The sequence below is a fragment of the Pistacia vera genome, unplaced genomic scaffold, assembly GCF_008641045.1.
Source record: "Pistacia vera cultivar Batoury unplaced genomic scaffold, PisVer_v2 Contig296, whole genome shotgun sequence".
NCBI lineage: Eukaryota > Viridiplantae > Streptophyta > Magnoliopsida > Sapindales > Anacardiaceae > Pistacia > Pistacia vera.
In genome coordinates, this window is record NW_022196108.1 from 570337 (window position 1) to 587410 (window position 17074).

A 17074-nucleotide genomic window follows, 5' to 3' on the forward strand; every position below is an offset into this window, starting at 1 on the left:
TGATGAACTCAAAATTACCTCTCACAGCAACAAGTTTTAGCTTCCTCACCATTTTCTTGTTGTTGTCAAATAAATACCCTACGTGCAAGTCTAATCCATCAATAAAAACATAAGGTGATTTAGTAGTACCTGTAATTGCTGCCTTTGAACCTGCAAAAACAACCATAGTGTTCTCTTCCTCACAAACTACACCTTCTGCATAATATGCATTTATAGGAATCTCTACATTTGTGGGAACATGTATGACGTCCTCCTCGTCCACATTTTCATTCTGCCCCACATGACCAACATCTTCTACAATGTCCTCCTTACCACCCAAATCACCACCTACTCTTGATTTTTCAACTAAGAAATCAATGCCCTCATAGCTAAAATTAAAACCAGCATTCTCTCCACCAACTTCCTCGTTATCCCCTTCCTTTGAACCAACTTCCAACGGTTTATCCACAAAAGAAACCCTTAAAATTGCCCTCAAACCATTATCGTCCACATCAAAGCATATATAACTTCACACCTTCATCCGACTTTAATAGAGCAAGGGGTGCCTTAAAATGTTCAAGAACTCTGCTTAAAACATACTTCACAACTATATCACTACGTGAGCAACTCAAATCACCTCTTCTAATTATTTCATCAATCAATTTGTCAAAATTAACCTCTTTGCTCACAACAATTGGTATAACTTCTTTGTTCTTCCCAATCCACTTCCAGCAACTTTCTTCCTCCACCCACTCACAAAAATATTCAACATCCAAAACAACTTGTCCCATGTCTAATAATAGCCAAGTACCTATAATACAAGAAAAAAAATTATTAATCGATATATTAAGGGTTGACAGATTTTAAAAAGCATCTACAAAGTCTCTTAAGTAATGTGGTGTATTGCTTAAGCGATCTGGTATAAATAAGCCTGATCGCTTAAGCGATCTTATGCCATATGTTTGATTGCTTAAGCAATTTGCAGCCATTTACTAGACTTATAACAAATCGCTTAAGCGATCTTCTACCATATACCTGATCGCTTAAGCAATTTGCGATTTGCTGCATTATACTAGACATACCAGATCGCTTAAGCGATCCATCAGATCCAAAACTTATTTTCTGTCATCTCCATCTACAATCGGTGCTACCACCCCTAGCTACCTACAATGCTAGAAAATATTCAACAAATTTCACTTTTCTTAACTTGCATTACATCAAACACAACCCAACAACCTAAACAACTAAATCAAAATCATAACCCAAACCCAATCCATCATTAAATCTTTGTAAATCAAAATATAAAATGCAAAAAGGAGATACACATACCTGGATGAAATGTCAAGAGGAGGAGACGGCGGATCTTTGGCGGAAAAGATGTTAATGGCAGAGGAAGAAGAAGGTGTTAATGGCGAAGAAGATGTAGATGAAGCTAAGAAGAAACAACAACCATGGGAGGGCACAGTTCTGATGCGTTAATAGCGGGAGGAAGAAGAAGAAAATTTTTGGGTTTGTTTGCAATAATTTTGGGTTTTTGGGACATAGTATAGTTTTTAAAAGATTACAGAATCCTTCATTAATCCTAATTAAGCACTAATCATGTTTAATTACCCTTAATCAATAATGAGGCTATTTAGTTAACACTTTGAAACTTCATAGCCTTTTAATTAAATTTGAACTTGATATGGTCTTTTAATAAAAAGCCCCATCTATATCTCCACTCACGAGTTTCTAAAGCTAAATCTAAAGCAAATAAAAAAAATTAATAATAAAAAAAAAACCAACAATGGGATGGCCAAGTGGTAAAGGCTTGGGCCAAGGGGTTTGCTCCCCCTGTGGTCTCAAGTTTGAATCACAATAACGGTTGCTAATACTATTGGCCACAGACCATAGGGTTTGCCCTATTTCAGAAGCCTTGTTCGGGGTTAGGGGACTAGTCGAGGTACACGTAAGCTGGCCCGGACACCCCCAGTAACAAAAACAAAATAAAAACATAAAAAAAATGGCCATGTTTTCGTGTTAAAATTAATATATAGTTTATCTATGTTTTCTTTTATAATTGAGTTAATAACTTTCTCCCACCCAAATAATGGTTTAATGACACTTTTCCACCCACAGACTTTTAAAATACCATTTTACTATTCAAATTTATATTTCGATGGCGAACAGAGAGCAAACTCGGTCAAGACTATTGGGGCTTTTGAAAAGGGGAGGCTAATGAATATTTTGGTGGTAGAATGTTAGATTTTAGTGGTTAGGATTGATCGGAATTTGACTTGGGAGAGACGGCTGTGCAAACTTTAATCGATCGATTGCCGACAATTGGCAAGATCGGTGGGAATAAGGTTTAGGGGGTTTTGGTGAGTGATAATCGGAGAAGAGAATACTGGTGATGTGGGGTTACAATGATGCCAGAATTGAAAACGAAATATAAATTTGGATAATAAAGTAATATTTTAAAAGCCTGGGGATATGAAATGTAATTAAACCATTATTTTGGGTGGAAAAAAGTTGTTTACTCTTTATAATGAGGCACTTTTAACGTGGTTATATAAAAATACCCCATAAATTAATTAGTGCAACGTGAAATTGTTGCTCAATGGCCAATGTTTTCTTAATTTCTTTCACTGTTAAAAGCGATAAAAGATGACGGTGTTGAAAAAGATGGTATTTTGTTCTTAAGCATTTGTTTGTAACTAGATTTTGAAAGAAAGTTGCGTCTAAAATATAGTTTGAAATGTGATTAGTTTACCCAATTTTTCAAAGAAGAAGAGATTGGCAGGGTTGTTTTAAACAAATAAAAATTAGGTTTACGACGGGTAAGGGGCAACAATGCCTTTGGCTCCACCAGTTTGTGCAATCGTAAGATTTACAATAATTTATGTTTCACAATTTCATTTGCCTCATTTTACACAACACTTTTGTATTATTGTGGAGACTGTGGCTAATTTTCACCTACCCATTTTGAAATTTGTGGCCTTATAGTCAGTGATGAATTTAATTATTGCCTTGGAACTATCTTTAATCAATCACCGTTATCCCCAAACATCAAGCCGTGATTGATTAGAGGAGAAGAAATTATTGAGTATTTACAAATGGGGTGTGCACCAAAAACATGTTACATCATCTTAATCAACAAATAGTAAAGGGATAACTATCAATTTACATACACAACTTTTTCACTACTTTTCTAAAGTAACAAAATCTTCAATTAAGAGATATATAGTGGTGATTTGTTGTTAATTTTAAAGAAAAATAATGAAAAGAGGATGCTTTTCACTTTTTTTTTTTTTAATGACTGAAGGTGTTCGACACGAAAACTACGGTTCGGATAAGAGCTCCAATGATCTCTCCTATTAGCAACTGTGGGAACTCGAACTTGGAAGATCATGTTAGATCATTCTCTAACTCTTTTACTATCAAAGAGACTCGAACTTAGAAGATCATGTTAGATATTTCTTTGTTTTTTTACCATCAGACCACCCAATGATGATTTGATGCTCTTGTGACTTCTTTTTGTTAACTAAATTTAGTTCTTAAATTAAAAAATAAAAATAAAATGAAATAAATAAGGACCAAAATTTTTTTTTAAAAAAATTTAAAAAGAACTAAAAGAAGAAAAGAAAGCTCTTCCAAGCCCCTTTTTTATTATTTAATATTCTTTTTACTTTTTAGTAATTCTAATTTATTTTTAAAAAGAAATAATTTAAATGTATACTATTATTAATATAAAGTTAAATCTAACTCAAAGTAATTTATTATTGTCTCTTAATAGAAGGAAATACAATTTTGTTCCCTTAATTGAATGATTTATAACTCCCTCTTTTCTATTGAAATATTTTTAAAATTTTATACCTAATTGATAATATCCTAATAGTAAAACCCACTTTTTTGTTTTTTTTTTTTTTTAATTATAAATTTAGTTGGTTCACTTGACTTACATCAAATTTCTACGCGTTCAATCACCTGCCTTAATTAATCATTCTTAAAATTGTCTTACGCGACTAATTCCACCAAATCCAAAAACGCGAAACTACAAAGCACCTACTTATAAAACTTTTTTTCCCAAGCAAACAGCTTACGCGACGTCGTTTGCTACATCTCCTGTTTCTCGTTCCGCGTTAGTCAAGTCAAGTACTTAAAACTTAAAAGCAAAGGCAACGGATTTGATCGAGTAATTAAATTGAACAAATTCCTGATTCCTCTCCGCAGTGACAACAGCAGCCAAGCAGAAAAGACATCATAACGTGCTGTATGTGGTGAAAGAAGAAATGGCCATAGCTGACCAGAAGTCACCGTTGAAATAAAGTAGGGGGTCTTCAAGCTGCCGTTTCGACAATCAGGTAACACGACGTCGTCTTCTTCCTCCACGTTGCATCACCACCACAATCAAACTAACCATCACATGGAGGGATCGGAATCCGCATGCTTCCAATTCAGTGTCTTCGTTGCGAGGTCTATTTTGCCGACTCGCCGTCGCCTCAAACTCGACCCTGCCAAAAAGACTATTTCCTTGTATGTTCTTTTACTATCTTATTTTCATATTTTAAATTTGTTAAAATGTGATTTGCTAATCATGACTTGAAGCTCGTAATTTGATTAAAAATTCTGAATTGTGTAAATTCTTTTATTAAAATGCTGTTGTGTTATTGTGTTTGAAGATGAACCTGGCAAGCAAGTGAGAAGTGCATCAAGATTAAAACACCAGCGGCAATCACATGTAGCTTTCAAGGTTCATCACAGCTTTGAAGATTTTACTTAAAGTATTATTTATGTTGTGTTTAGATTCTGGTTATCCAATAGCTACCTGATTGAGTGCTTGTCATTGTTGTTTTAGTTTCAAACCACAGCACCAAAAAGCTGCTTTATGCGTCCTCGGGTGCTTCTTGCTCCTGGCGAGAGTCTCATAGACATGGTATGTTTTTTTTTTAAGTTGGTTCAAGTTGGTGTTTTGCTTGTAATTTATGGTACTATCTATTGTTTAATGATTGCTTATGGTTTTTTTTTGCTTGATTTGAAGGATCTATTGTCTTCAAGTTTGTGGAGGTACCAGAGAACAATGAAAAGCCAATGGATCAAAAGAGTAGGGATAAGTTTAAAAGTGCAGTTGAAGGTGAAAGGAGAGATGGACTATGTTCCTGAACTGGTGCGTTTCACATTGAATACAATTGCTACATTTACATTTGTGTAATGCTTTTATATTGATGTATTGACAGAAATACACACTAATACTTTGATAAACATTATGCATTATGATGGTTTGTTAAAAAATAGTCTTGGTGAGCATGTAATGATTTTAGGAAATTACTTCGTGATCAGTCTATATTTATACTGGCGACGGCTAGAAGTTCTTATCAATTAACTTGCTGCAGGAGGATATTTTATGTATAGTGTTAGTATTTCAGTGCCTCGTTCGTAGGGCATTTTTATAATCTAAAGACTATATATTACTGTAGGCAGCTAATTTGTGAGTGGCCTGTTGTCTCCACGGAGAAGTATAAATAAATTGGGGGGCCAGTTCCTTCAGCATCTAATTTTGCTGGTGTGATTGGATAATTTTACTGGATTTTGTATGCAGAGTCCATACATGATGAAGTAGCATCTCTTGTTGAAAGCTAGCTGGTTTTATATTAGGTATTGCCTTTATTGTGAACAACTAAATGCTTTTTGATTGGGGCATGCACAAAACGGGGGTTTTGGATCATACTTTAAGTTGCTTTTTGCCTTTGTATGAGGGACACTTGTGAACTTTGCAAACTACTTTGCTGCTTTAAGTAATTTTATTTTCTGCAGTTTGATGAGCAAAAGGATCAAGCAGCAACAAGAGCAAATATTGCGAGTTGTCTTTCTCAATCCCGAGCGTGCTGATCCTGTAAGTATCATTCGTACTCAAATAATTTGAAAGACACTGCCCTATTCAATGTCTGCTTAGAGAATTCCAATTTATGTGGTTGTGCTCTTTATATTCTGAAGGCTTGGAAAAGTTGAAGCGAGTTGGCAGATGTGATGCTGCAGTTGCAGCCGCAAGAAGCCTCAGAAGATGCAGGTCCTAAGATTATTGGTGAAGGGCGTGTGATAGATGAATGTAGTTATCTTAATATCATTTAAATTTTACAACTGTAAACTATTGCTTAAATTGTATGGGTTCTGTCTGTCTATTATCCTTCGTGGCAGAAGCAGCGTAGGGAAAGATACCTTGCTCGACAGCAGGTTGAAGGAGTAGATCAGTATAGAATGGTTATGCTTCTGTTTGCTTTGCCATGATTAAAACAAGAATGAAATGATTCACTGTTGAGTATATATCTCTCCAATCTTACTTGTAACGTGAATGATATCTTGCAAAAGTCATGTAGGAAACTGAAAAATCTGTTGTGGTAAAATTGTAAGTTGAATTTTGTCATTTGAGGAGTTATAAACTTTGCTAGGTTCCATCTTGTAGATAACATAATTTGATTGTCTGCAAAATAGAACTGTTCTATATGAGTGTAGTACACTAGTTGGTAGCTGAAGCTGAATCAATGGTTGGCATGTTTGATTATATTATATCTATTATATTGCTGACAGCCTTGAGAAAGGGGGAGGAGGAATCCTTATAAATGTTATTTCAAGTAGTTATTTTTATTGGTCTAGTGCTTAATCTCAAAATTTTCCCCTAATAATTTAATTGTCGTTTATTGGTGAATAATTAATCTCGCATAGCATATAAGATTGCAGTGATGAGACTTACAGTTAAGCGGCAAATAATTTGCGAGTTGCAACCTTACAATTTTCCTTCTACTTAAAGCTGACTTATTGGCTCAAATTGCAAATGAAGCGTAATCACAGAGTGGCGATATGTTGTTATACAATGTAAACTTTTTTCCAGTGTGGCATCTGCTATACGAGATAGGAATTTCATTAATCTCTGTACTTCCTAGGTGTTTGTAGTTTTCTCTGTAGAGGTTGATCACACACAAGCTCATAGGGACAGAGGGAAACCTTTTACCTCTTTATTTGTTGTTTTCTTGGATCATGGTTACAATGACTAAAACCTCAACAAAATTAGCTTTTTCTGTAAGTCACAGAATCCGCAATATTAAAAAAAAAAACTTTTCGCCTTCTCCTGTTGTTTCCTCTGCTGGTTGGTCGGTTACTCTCAGTCGGTTTCTTTCTAAAGTGTTATGGTCCTTGTGGATGTCGTGCCACACGCTCATCGCTCATGCGGTTATGCAAGAGACACAGAATGCCACTATCCCAGCTTTAAATCACCGTCTGATTCTTCACCTGCCATACAGTTCATAAATGTACCAAATCATCCCACTCCCACGCATTCCCTAATATTGAATTACCCAAAATTGGGCCTATATAAAATTGCCAGTGTTTTCCAATTAGCAAAGGCCGATCAAATATCGTTTAAATTTACATGTAGCATTAATAATGAAAGAAATCGTATCCATATCATATCACCTAATCAAATTTTGGGCATATTTTTTTTTTTTAAGTTCCATTGTTAATTTGTGCATGCAAAGCGTGGTGGCATTGCAGATAACTTTCGAGATGAAGTTTCCAAGTAATCCTCTTTTGACAGTTGACACCACCAATTCATACAAAACCCCGCCACTGGTAAACCCATAAACCATGGCTGCCACAAGTGGTTTTGCTTTTAATTAAATATCCCCAGAAGGGCCAAAACCGCTTCTCTCGCCAACTGAAACTATCCACTTGTTCTCTATATATGTCTCTACAACTTAATAAACTTCTTCTACACACACTGCAAAAAGCAAGGTATTACAAATTGAATTTACATTGCAAAAAAAAAAAAATAGACTTCACAGAAGTGAAATCAAAGATGAGTTATCTCAGAAGAGCTTGCATGGCAGCTAGTGTGGCCGCAGTGGAAGGTCAAACTGATTACAGCTCCAAATGGAACTCCACTGTTCGACCTCTCAGTGCTACCAAGAAGAGATACACAAATTCTAGTTCCTCCAGTGAGTCATCTGAAGATGGGAATGGGCTTTATTTCAGGGATGGTCAAAACAGAAATGAGGCCCAAGACTCTCTCCACACAGTAATGTACTTGAATTGCTGGGCACAAAGCTAAGACCAATTGTTGGGAAGAAGAGACTACAACACTGTCACAAAAAGCAATTCCTTATGGCCCTCAAGCAGCTAAGCTTACTGGACTATGTAGCAGAAAGCCGAATATATCAAGAAGTTTCTCATTTTCAGAACTGAGATGTCATTGTTGCTCTAGCTTAAGCTTAGCCCACAATTCAGGACTGTACAAACACATCCAATAATCCATTGTTCTAAAAGCAAAATAGTGAAATATATTATTTAATTTGTTCATATTATCTTAGTCTTGCCGGCTGCATACTATTCGTTTATTGATTTGTCTCACAAATCCACGTTATTAACCTTTATAATTTAAGATTTGTCAATCCCTATCAGAACATCTATTTTTCTTAACAATGAATTAAAAAAAAAAAAAAAAAAATTGTTCTGAAAAAGAAGAAATATTTCATTATGAATTAGGCATAGCTACTCCCTTTGATATCATCCATTAATTCACAACTAATTTGAAAGCCATATTTCAACCTATATGTTCTCGAGATGCCTAATAACTAACAAAGGGCAAGTGTTTTTCCTTGTGCGATTCTATTTCAATGGAAACATGATAAATCCATCCGCCTATATGTTTTGCTCTTACTGTTATATCGGGAGTTACTCTCTATATCGCTTACGATAAATATATTATAAATTTTTTTTTTCATTTTGATGAAACTTTATTTATAATTTTGTTTGATATAAATTTTGCCAGGAGAAGATCAAATATTGAACATTCCGTTACTTTGTTCCCTCTTGTTAAAGTAGTCCGTCGTTTCTTTGTTGAATTACATGTAAAAATAACCAAAGTTGGATTATTATTTAACAATTAGTCATAGTAAAGCCGGCTTCTTGTGAACAACTCAAATATTAACGGCTTCTTGGCCTATTGCTATGTCTCTTCCATGGAATTTTTACTATAAATGGGAGTGTTTGTTTAAGATCTCCATAACCCAGAAAAGAAATAGCTTCAATAACAAAGTAGTAGTAAGAAATACAGAAAAATAATGGCCACCAAAACATCTGTGTTTCTTAATTTGGCTTTAGTCCTTGCACTTCTCCTCGCTATCTCTGTGGCTGAAGGCCACCGAACATTCGGCGGTAAATATTCCACTGTTAAACGTCAAATTATTATTAATAGATGTGAATATTTGCATAATTTTTATATGTTTATGAAACATTGGTAATGTATTTATTTGGTTTGAAATGTGCAGCTGGGTTCCTGAAGGCGAAAAGCGCCCCACAATGTGAGTCAGTGACTGGGGTGAACAGTGGGGATACATGCTCAGCCATTGCAGAGGCATTCGGATTGACAGCAGACTTATTTGGTGCAATCAACCCAAACCTCAACTGTGATGAACTCTTTGTTGGCCAATGGCTGTGTGTTGCTGGCTCAGCTTAATTAATTTTCACTTGTTGGTTCCACATCAAACTTCAAAATGTGGACTTTGCTTTTCTATTGATGTTAATAAGCATATTATGTGCTTCTAGTGCCTAGAGCACTACTTTCAATAAAGTTAAGTTCATTTTCCCTCCTATATCATTGCATGTTTGAAAAATATTTGTGCACTAACTTGCATTTATCAGCTACTCTTCTTTTCTTGTCATAAACTTCTAGATTAGTTTTCTTAAAATTTATACTTAAAAGATTATAATTTTAACCATGAGGTGTAATCCAATTGATAATTGGGCTCCAAATAAGATAAATATTATCTACAATGTCAGAGATTCGAACCATTGAAAGCACATTGTGGTCATAGGTACTTACCTAAGCCTTGATCAAGATTAGTCTTATCCCCTCAGTTATGGGGATACTCAAGGCTTTCACCCAAAAAAAAAGGCTATAATTTTAATGTTGTAATAAATTGAAGGCAAAGCTAGCTGGGCTTACAATTTAAGCCCAGTTGAGCCTGTAGAGTTTTGTAAAGTAGCCTGGCCCAATTTAATATGGTTTATGTATTATTTTGTGTGTGTGTGTGTGTGTGTGTGTGTGTGTGTGTGTGTGTAAAAGGGGTTTCATTTCATCTATGATAGACATTACATGTCTATATAAATAGATTTTCACCCAAAATATTTAAATATCAATAAGGAGCTTTTACCTCTTAATTTTGTTGTTTTCTTGGATCATTGGTTATAGATGACAAAACCTACAACAAAATGAGCTTTTTTTGTAAGTCACAGAATCCGCAATGTTAAAAAAAACTATTGCCTCTCTTGCAGGGATGTAGCAAAAAACAAAACGTATGTGGGTTAAAGTTGGAAGAACAATATAATTTTAAATTAAAATAAGTACAAATTTTGTATCTATAAAATTTTCATTAATTAATATATTTATAATTGTCTTCGACGGGATTTCATCTTTTGAAAGTATTGTAAAATGACTTCATTATCAATACTATCAAATACATTTTCTCTATCTACATAACTAAACTATCATTCAACCATTGATCACTCATTCTATTTCGTAAACAATTTTTCATAAAATTTATTGTTGAAAATGCTCTCTCTACACTAACAGTGGCAACGGGTAGAATCAATATTAATTTCATCAAAAAATAAACTAATGGAAACACTTTCTCCTTATTAGTTTCAACCATCATTTTTGCAATATCTCCAATCCCTTTCATTCCCATAAATTTGACATTATAGTTCATATCTAAAATGTAAACATCAAGTTAGGAATCAAGTGTCATAAGTTCTAAGTCAGAAAAATCTTATGGATAAAGTTCGGCAAGGCACATCATTTTTTGTTTATCAGAAACAACAAATGATTCATTTGGACATTAACATGCCAAACAAATAAGCAATTCAGTGCCTACCTCATTAAAACGATTATTCAACTCTTGAAGTTGCATATCTAAGACATTATAAAATAATTCAATGCGTTAATGATACACGTTTGTGATACCTTGAGCCTTACGTTGGGATCGCCCTTGAATAAAAAACTTATCATCCATATTAGGAACGTCAATGTCATGATTGGCACAAAAAGAACAAACTTTCCTTAACAAAGTCTCCTATCCACTATCCTCATCAATTGTGTTAGACCCTAAATATGGCTAATATTCCTAGAAGGGGTGAATAGGAATCAATAAAAATAATTGTGGGATAAAAACTATCAACACAAACAATAGCTAATGATGAGTTTAACAAATCTATGTTCAATTCATAAACTCAACAACCAAAGAATGACAAAGTTAACATTAATGCAAATGAGCAATAAAGATACCCAAATGAGAACAATAAATGCAATCAACTTATAAACAATAAATATAAACTATGAATGTATGAACAAGAGTAACAAATAAGTTGAGAGAGAGAAAGAGAGAAATGCTCAGAGATTTATAGTGGTTCGGAGCTATATTCACAAGCTTCCTACATCCACTTCTTCAAGGCAACCTCTTGAAGTTCCACTAGAATCGGATTGCGCTAAATACAATAGTTTTATAGGATTTCGCCATACACACTTAGATTTACAAGATTTCGCCACAGGGGATTTAATCAAAGGGGCATCTGAAACAATGCAAGTAAGGATAGAAAATAGTCTCCTTTCTATTCATTCCATAAGCTAATTACAAAATTTCCTGAGATCCCATACAAAGTCTGTTACAAAATTTCCTGATGTTTTGTACACTCAGTGATCTCTTAAAGAGAACTCCCAAAGACATATGCACAGAAGGAAAGAAAGATAGAAAACAAGGGAAGGGAACAAAGAAAAGCAGTCCCATGTCTACCCAACTTGCCTAAAGAACGTCCTTGCATTGGGAGAATAGATATCCTTGTGCAATGAAGGGTATCTTCGCATCTCTTGTCGGAAATCTTGTGAACGTGAAGACCCTCGTTCCCTTGCAAGAATGATATTCTCGCGTTTGGGCAAACACTAATCCTCGCTGGAGGAGGGAAAGCAAGCGGGACTACACATCTAGGCAAACACTAATGTGTGCAAATGTAACAACTAATTTTACGTCACTTAAAATCTATAACAATGTCGTGTAGCAGTACAATGTAAGTAAGGGTTTTTCTAATAGAGGATTTGTAAACTTAAATAATCATCTACTTCTAACAGGGGTTTGTCACAAAGTATAAAAACTAAACCGAAATTAACAACTAAAATTAGACAAAGTGAAACAAGCAAACAATCATGAAAGAGATAAATAATAGAAATGAGATTGAAGGTTTGTTTGCCACCACTAGACATGAATTACATACAATAAAAATACTCTTTAACTTTCTACCCTCTTAATCACATCAGCTTAGAAAATACCAAACATTGACAAGTCCCATCTCTCCTTACTGAGTCTTTGGACTAGACACGGTCATAACTCAATTTTCTATTTATTAAATAATCTAGGATACGATCTCTAAATTCAAAGTAATAAATGTTAGAGTAGGTGCACTAGAGCCAACATTGTAGCTCTTGTAAACTCATATTTTATATGAATAAAAGGAAAACACTTCCTTATAAGCAATATACTATAGTATCTATTTATTGCGCTTAAAGAAAATAGTATATGTCCTTAGAAATGTTGAAACCAGTGACAAGGGTATTAAGTGTAATAAATCTAAATTGTGAGAACCCTATGAGCACAAATGGTGGCTCTTCTTAAACCGTCCGTTAATCATAGTATAAATTTGAACCAGGACACAAATATTCAGAGAGATCATCATCATGTGAGCGACCCTATCGAAAGATAGTGGCAGGTGTACACATGTTGAGGTTGTGAGCATTAACTCAGTGCAACGCATGGGGGGCTTGCTCGTGCAAGATCCACTAGATTGACCCATTAAAGGATTCATACAAGATGGATCTCAGTGTCTATATAATATATCTTATTATGGATGGTGGTGCCTGTGGTCCTTCAACTTGAAACCACAGAGTGCATTGTGTAAGATCGATGGATTTGACACCAACCTAACATTGTCTCTTTTGGGATTACCAGAACATTGTGGTGATTGGTCACACATAGAAGTACATCCATGGCGTAGGGTGGATCAACAAAGGATTCGTCAATCCTAGTACAGAAGACTTATCTCGGCGAGTATTGGTTAAAGAACTTTGACTACAAAGCTGTGGCCATGGTGGAATCGAGTTGGTGCTCGAATCCAATCTCATATGGTCGTAGATTCAAGAACCGAATATACAACATGTCAGGTAACAATTTTGAGGTAGACACTACTTCTGTATCTCAAACCTTGATGAGATATAAGATGATGAAACATATCGAATTGTGCAGTAACCATTCATAGACAAGGAAAGCTTGATCACTGAATCTTTGCTTACCACCTTGTTAGAGGCCTCTTGATTGGGTGACGTAAACACTATTGGTTGGTGACACTAATTAGTTATCGGGACATTGTCGGCAAAGTAAGAGCCCTCGGGTCACACAATAGAAGGTAGTTAAGTGAAGAATGGAAGATGGAGGACAATCTTGTCCTTGGGCCGAAAATGGTATTTCGGTATTAGAGGAGTCCAGGGGCATTTTCATCATTATGGGCAAAATGGCACTTTGGTAATTTTGCTAGGTTGGCGCCATTATCCAATTATATTGGAGGAATTTGACAGAATTAGATTATATTATTTTAATTAATATGAAGGAATATATTTAATTTAAATTAAATATATTAAAATCCAAAATTAAAAATGATATATATATATATGATTATATATATATATAAATTATTATTTAATTATATTATATTAATTAATTTATTTATTAAATTATTAGAGAATATCTTAAGATATTCTTATCCCTAATAAAGGATGCATCCAACAAGAATTTGCAATCCAAACAAATTGGATCAAGATCATAATCTTTAGGATTCTAGTTGGGGTTGCCTATAAAGGGGCATGGATTTTAATAAAGAGAGAGATTTTTGAGAGAACTTTTAAAGAAAAATTAAATTAATTTTTCTCCTCTCCCAAAAAAGGCTCACACCCAAACCCTAGCCACCAGAGAATTTCATTCTCTTAATTTCCCCTCCTCCTTACACTTCAATGTCTGTCGGTCAGCATTAATCTTAGGGTGATCCTGAGCCTGCCTTTGTGTCAATCGACAGACTAATCCTGTGTTGGTTGATAGCGATTAATCGGAGACATCCAGAGAAGGAGCCGCCAACGAAAGGTATTAGTTGAACCTTTATGGTTTTGTTTAATTTTATGTTGATTATCATGTCGAAATCATGATCTTGGGTAAAAGGGATCATGCCATGGCAAATTTTTTTGTAATTCCATGCTTGCCACGACACAGTTCTTTCAATAAAAGCATTAAGTTGCAAGAGACCTATTGAATCAAGGCTAAACTTGAAAGATTGATGCATGGAGAATCAAGCATATATACTATAACAGTACAGTCTAGTTTAAAAAAAAAAAAATAATCAAATTGAAATAAGTAAGGTAAAATGTTACCTTAAGCCCTTAGCAACCTTGGAGACTCAATTTCAGAGAAATTAAGCAAAAAAGTATCCACACAAGGGAAGAAGAAATTGGCCAAGAGAGAGATTTAGGGTTCTTAGAGATTTTTTTTTTTCTACACAAAATTGATATATCATTTTCTTTATATAGGAATCCTTGTAAACAATTCAAAATTGTTTTGGACTTCCTTAAACATTCCATAATTGTTATGAAGTTGTTAAACTCTTTAAATTATAAATTGGATTAACATTAATCACATTTATAATTTAACTCTTAAATTGTTTACATAACAATTTAACCTTAATTGTTACAATTACAACCCCTATAAAATCCAATTAATATAAAGAAAATGATTAATATAAAAACTTTATTACCCTTGGTAGGGCTAGCCAACCTTGGTATAATCAACTCTCTTGGCTATTCTCTCCATTTTCCTTAGTTTTTATGTGTGGCCTCTTAGGTTCACTGTGTGACCTAGCCGTGGACCCAATATCACAGTGTATTTCGATATGTTGTTGTCATAACTCTTTATGAACAAAACCCCACTGATTATGGAGGCATCTAGCATGCTCAATAACCCCTAAGTCACAATGAAGATATACTCCAACAACCTTTTACAATCATACACGTTGTATAATAGATCCTTCCGTTGTCTAATCCCAATTAAGAATGTCAAGAATACAGAATCGCTAATTAACAATAGCTCGTTCTACTAGGATACTCATAGAAATACATTTATATCAACAAAAGTAGATAGGCCCAAAATTTTTTTATATACATATAACATTCTTACTACAAGTAAGGTATCATTTAAAAACAGTTGTCAAAAAAAACAGTGGACAGTGTAGCTATGAGCCTGCATGCCGACGCCAATCCGACCGCGCCTCACTAAATCCTGCAAACCACAAAGAATAACAACGGGGTGAGCACAAAAACTAATGCCAGTAACGTAAATCCTCTGCTCGTCTGTCCCGAACTCTTTCTCTTAATTCTTTCCTTACATTTTTTCTCACTCATTATTTTCTCTTTATGTTTCTCTTTCACATAGCTTTTTTTAAACTTTCTGTTGTATGTCACGACTTCATCTTATCGGAGGCACGGCCGGGTGGAGTCCAAAAGCACAACCCACTCTCGTGGCTTCTATCCATTCCTTTCTCTATTCTTTCTCACGTTAATGTACGCGCTCATATTACGGAGGCACTGGAGTGGATTCACAAAGCACCAACCACTCTTCGGAATTGGTGGAGTTCACAAAGCACCAACCCATCTTCATAACTTCCAGGTGGATTCACACAAGCACCAACCCCATTCTTAGATTTTCTCATTCCTTTTACTTTAGAGTAAGCTCATTCACAAAGTCTCTACTCTTTCTCAAACACTCTCACTGCAATTAATGCATAAGGATGGTTCATGTTAAATTTCTTACTTAGCACTATGAAATGCACAAATGCAATATTGCATCAGATAGTCATTCACCAGGTACATTCAAAAAGGATAACTTGGATATACACATGGATTGCCACACATAAGTCTCGTTTTAAAGCTTAGAGACAAAGCTACAACTTTTATGTTTTGGTCTCAGCCCCAGTTCATCGTAATGCCCAAAATCACTTGAAAAGTCACGGCTGTGCAGGACAGTTTCACTTAGGACTTCATCAACAAACATGGGCCATAAACAAACCCCCACCATTCAATTATCATTCTTTTTCTCAAATCCACCTGGAGAAAACTCTCTTGTAGCATCACCACTACATGGGCAAACCCACCTCCCAAAAAATTTCTCCAATTCTATCATTCAAACCATCATCAATCATCATAAGCTTCTCATATTAAATATATCCAAACAATAAGCTTAAGCATATACATACACTCCATCTAATACATAATAAATCCAACATATGACATATTTAAAGAAATCTCTATCACTTGAATTTAATTTTAGATTGAGTTGGATTTTGAGTAGAATTACTTGACTTGTGCTGAGTAGTCTCTCCTAAATCTATACTCTTGGTGGATTCCAATCTTCTCTTACAACCCTTAAGCACATAAACTTCATAAGAAACTCATACTTTACAATAAATCATAGATAAGAGCATGAATCCTTCCTTGAATACCTAGAATCAAACTCTATGAAAAAACTACTTAAAGCCTCAAAATGCTTTCTTGGAGGATGGAATGAAAAGTTGATGAGAAAATGGGGAGGAGTTGTGGTGGTGGAAAAGAAACTAAGGGTTTCAAAAACCTTAACTTTAGTTCATAACCACACTTTCCCATGTATGCCCTATTCTTTTTCGAAATTACATCTAGTCCCTTAGTCAAGTGACCTCAAGGCACCTTTTTAAGTGATATACTTCGAAGTCTTCCTCTTTCCTCCCACAATTTCACCTAATATTTGAGTGAAAGGACCATTGTACCCCTAATGAAAGTTAAGAGATTTTCTTCACATTTTTCTCAAAATAACCTTTAACCAAAAATTAACTAAGGGCCAACCAACCAATAGTAACAATAATCAACCCAAAAAAAGCAAGACACAATATAATTCAAGCAATTAACACCATAATTAGCTAGTACTCAAGTGGGCAGTTAAAGAATGGATTC

The 17074-nt window shown here is 34.8% G+C and overlaps 1 protein-coding gene across 1 annotated transcript; it reads left to right on the top strand.

The window, feature by feature from the left end:
* Positions 1-2625: 2625 nt before the first annotated feature.
* LOC116135185 (vesicle-associated protein 4-2) lies at positions 2626-6243 on the top strand. Its single transcript, XM_031420889.1, is given in 12 exon segments — positions 2626-2646; positions 4292-4482; positions 4484-4494; positions 4641-4711; positions 4817-4898; positions 5000-5078; positions 5080-5125; positions 5773-5799; positions 5801-5855; positions 5953-6001; positions 6003-6065; positions 6153-6243. Coding segments are annotated over 12 exon segments (786 nt in total).
* The last annotated feature ends 10831 nt before the right edge of the window (positions 6244-17074 follow it).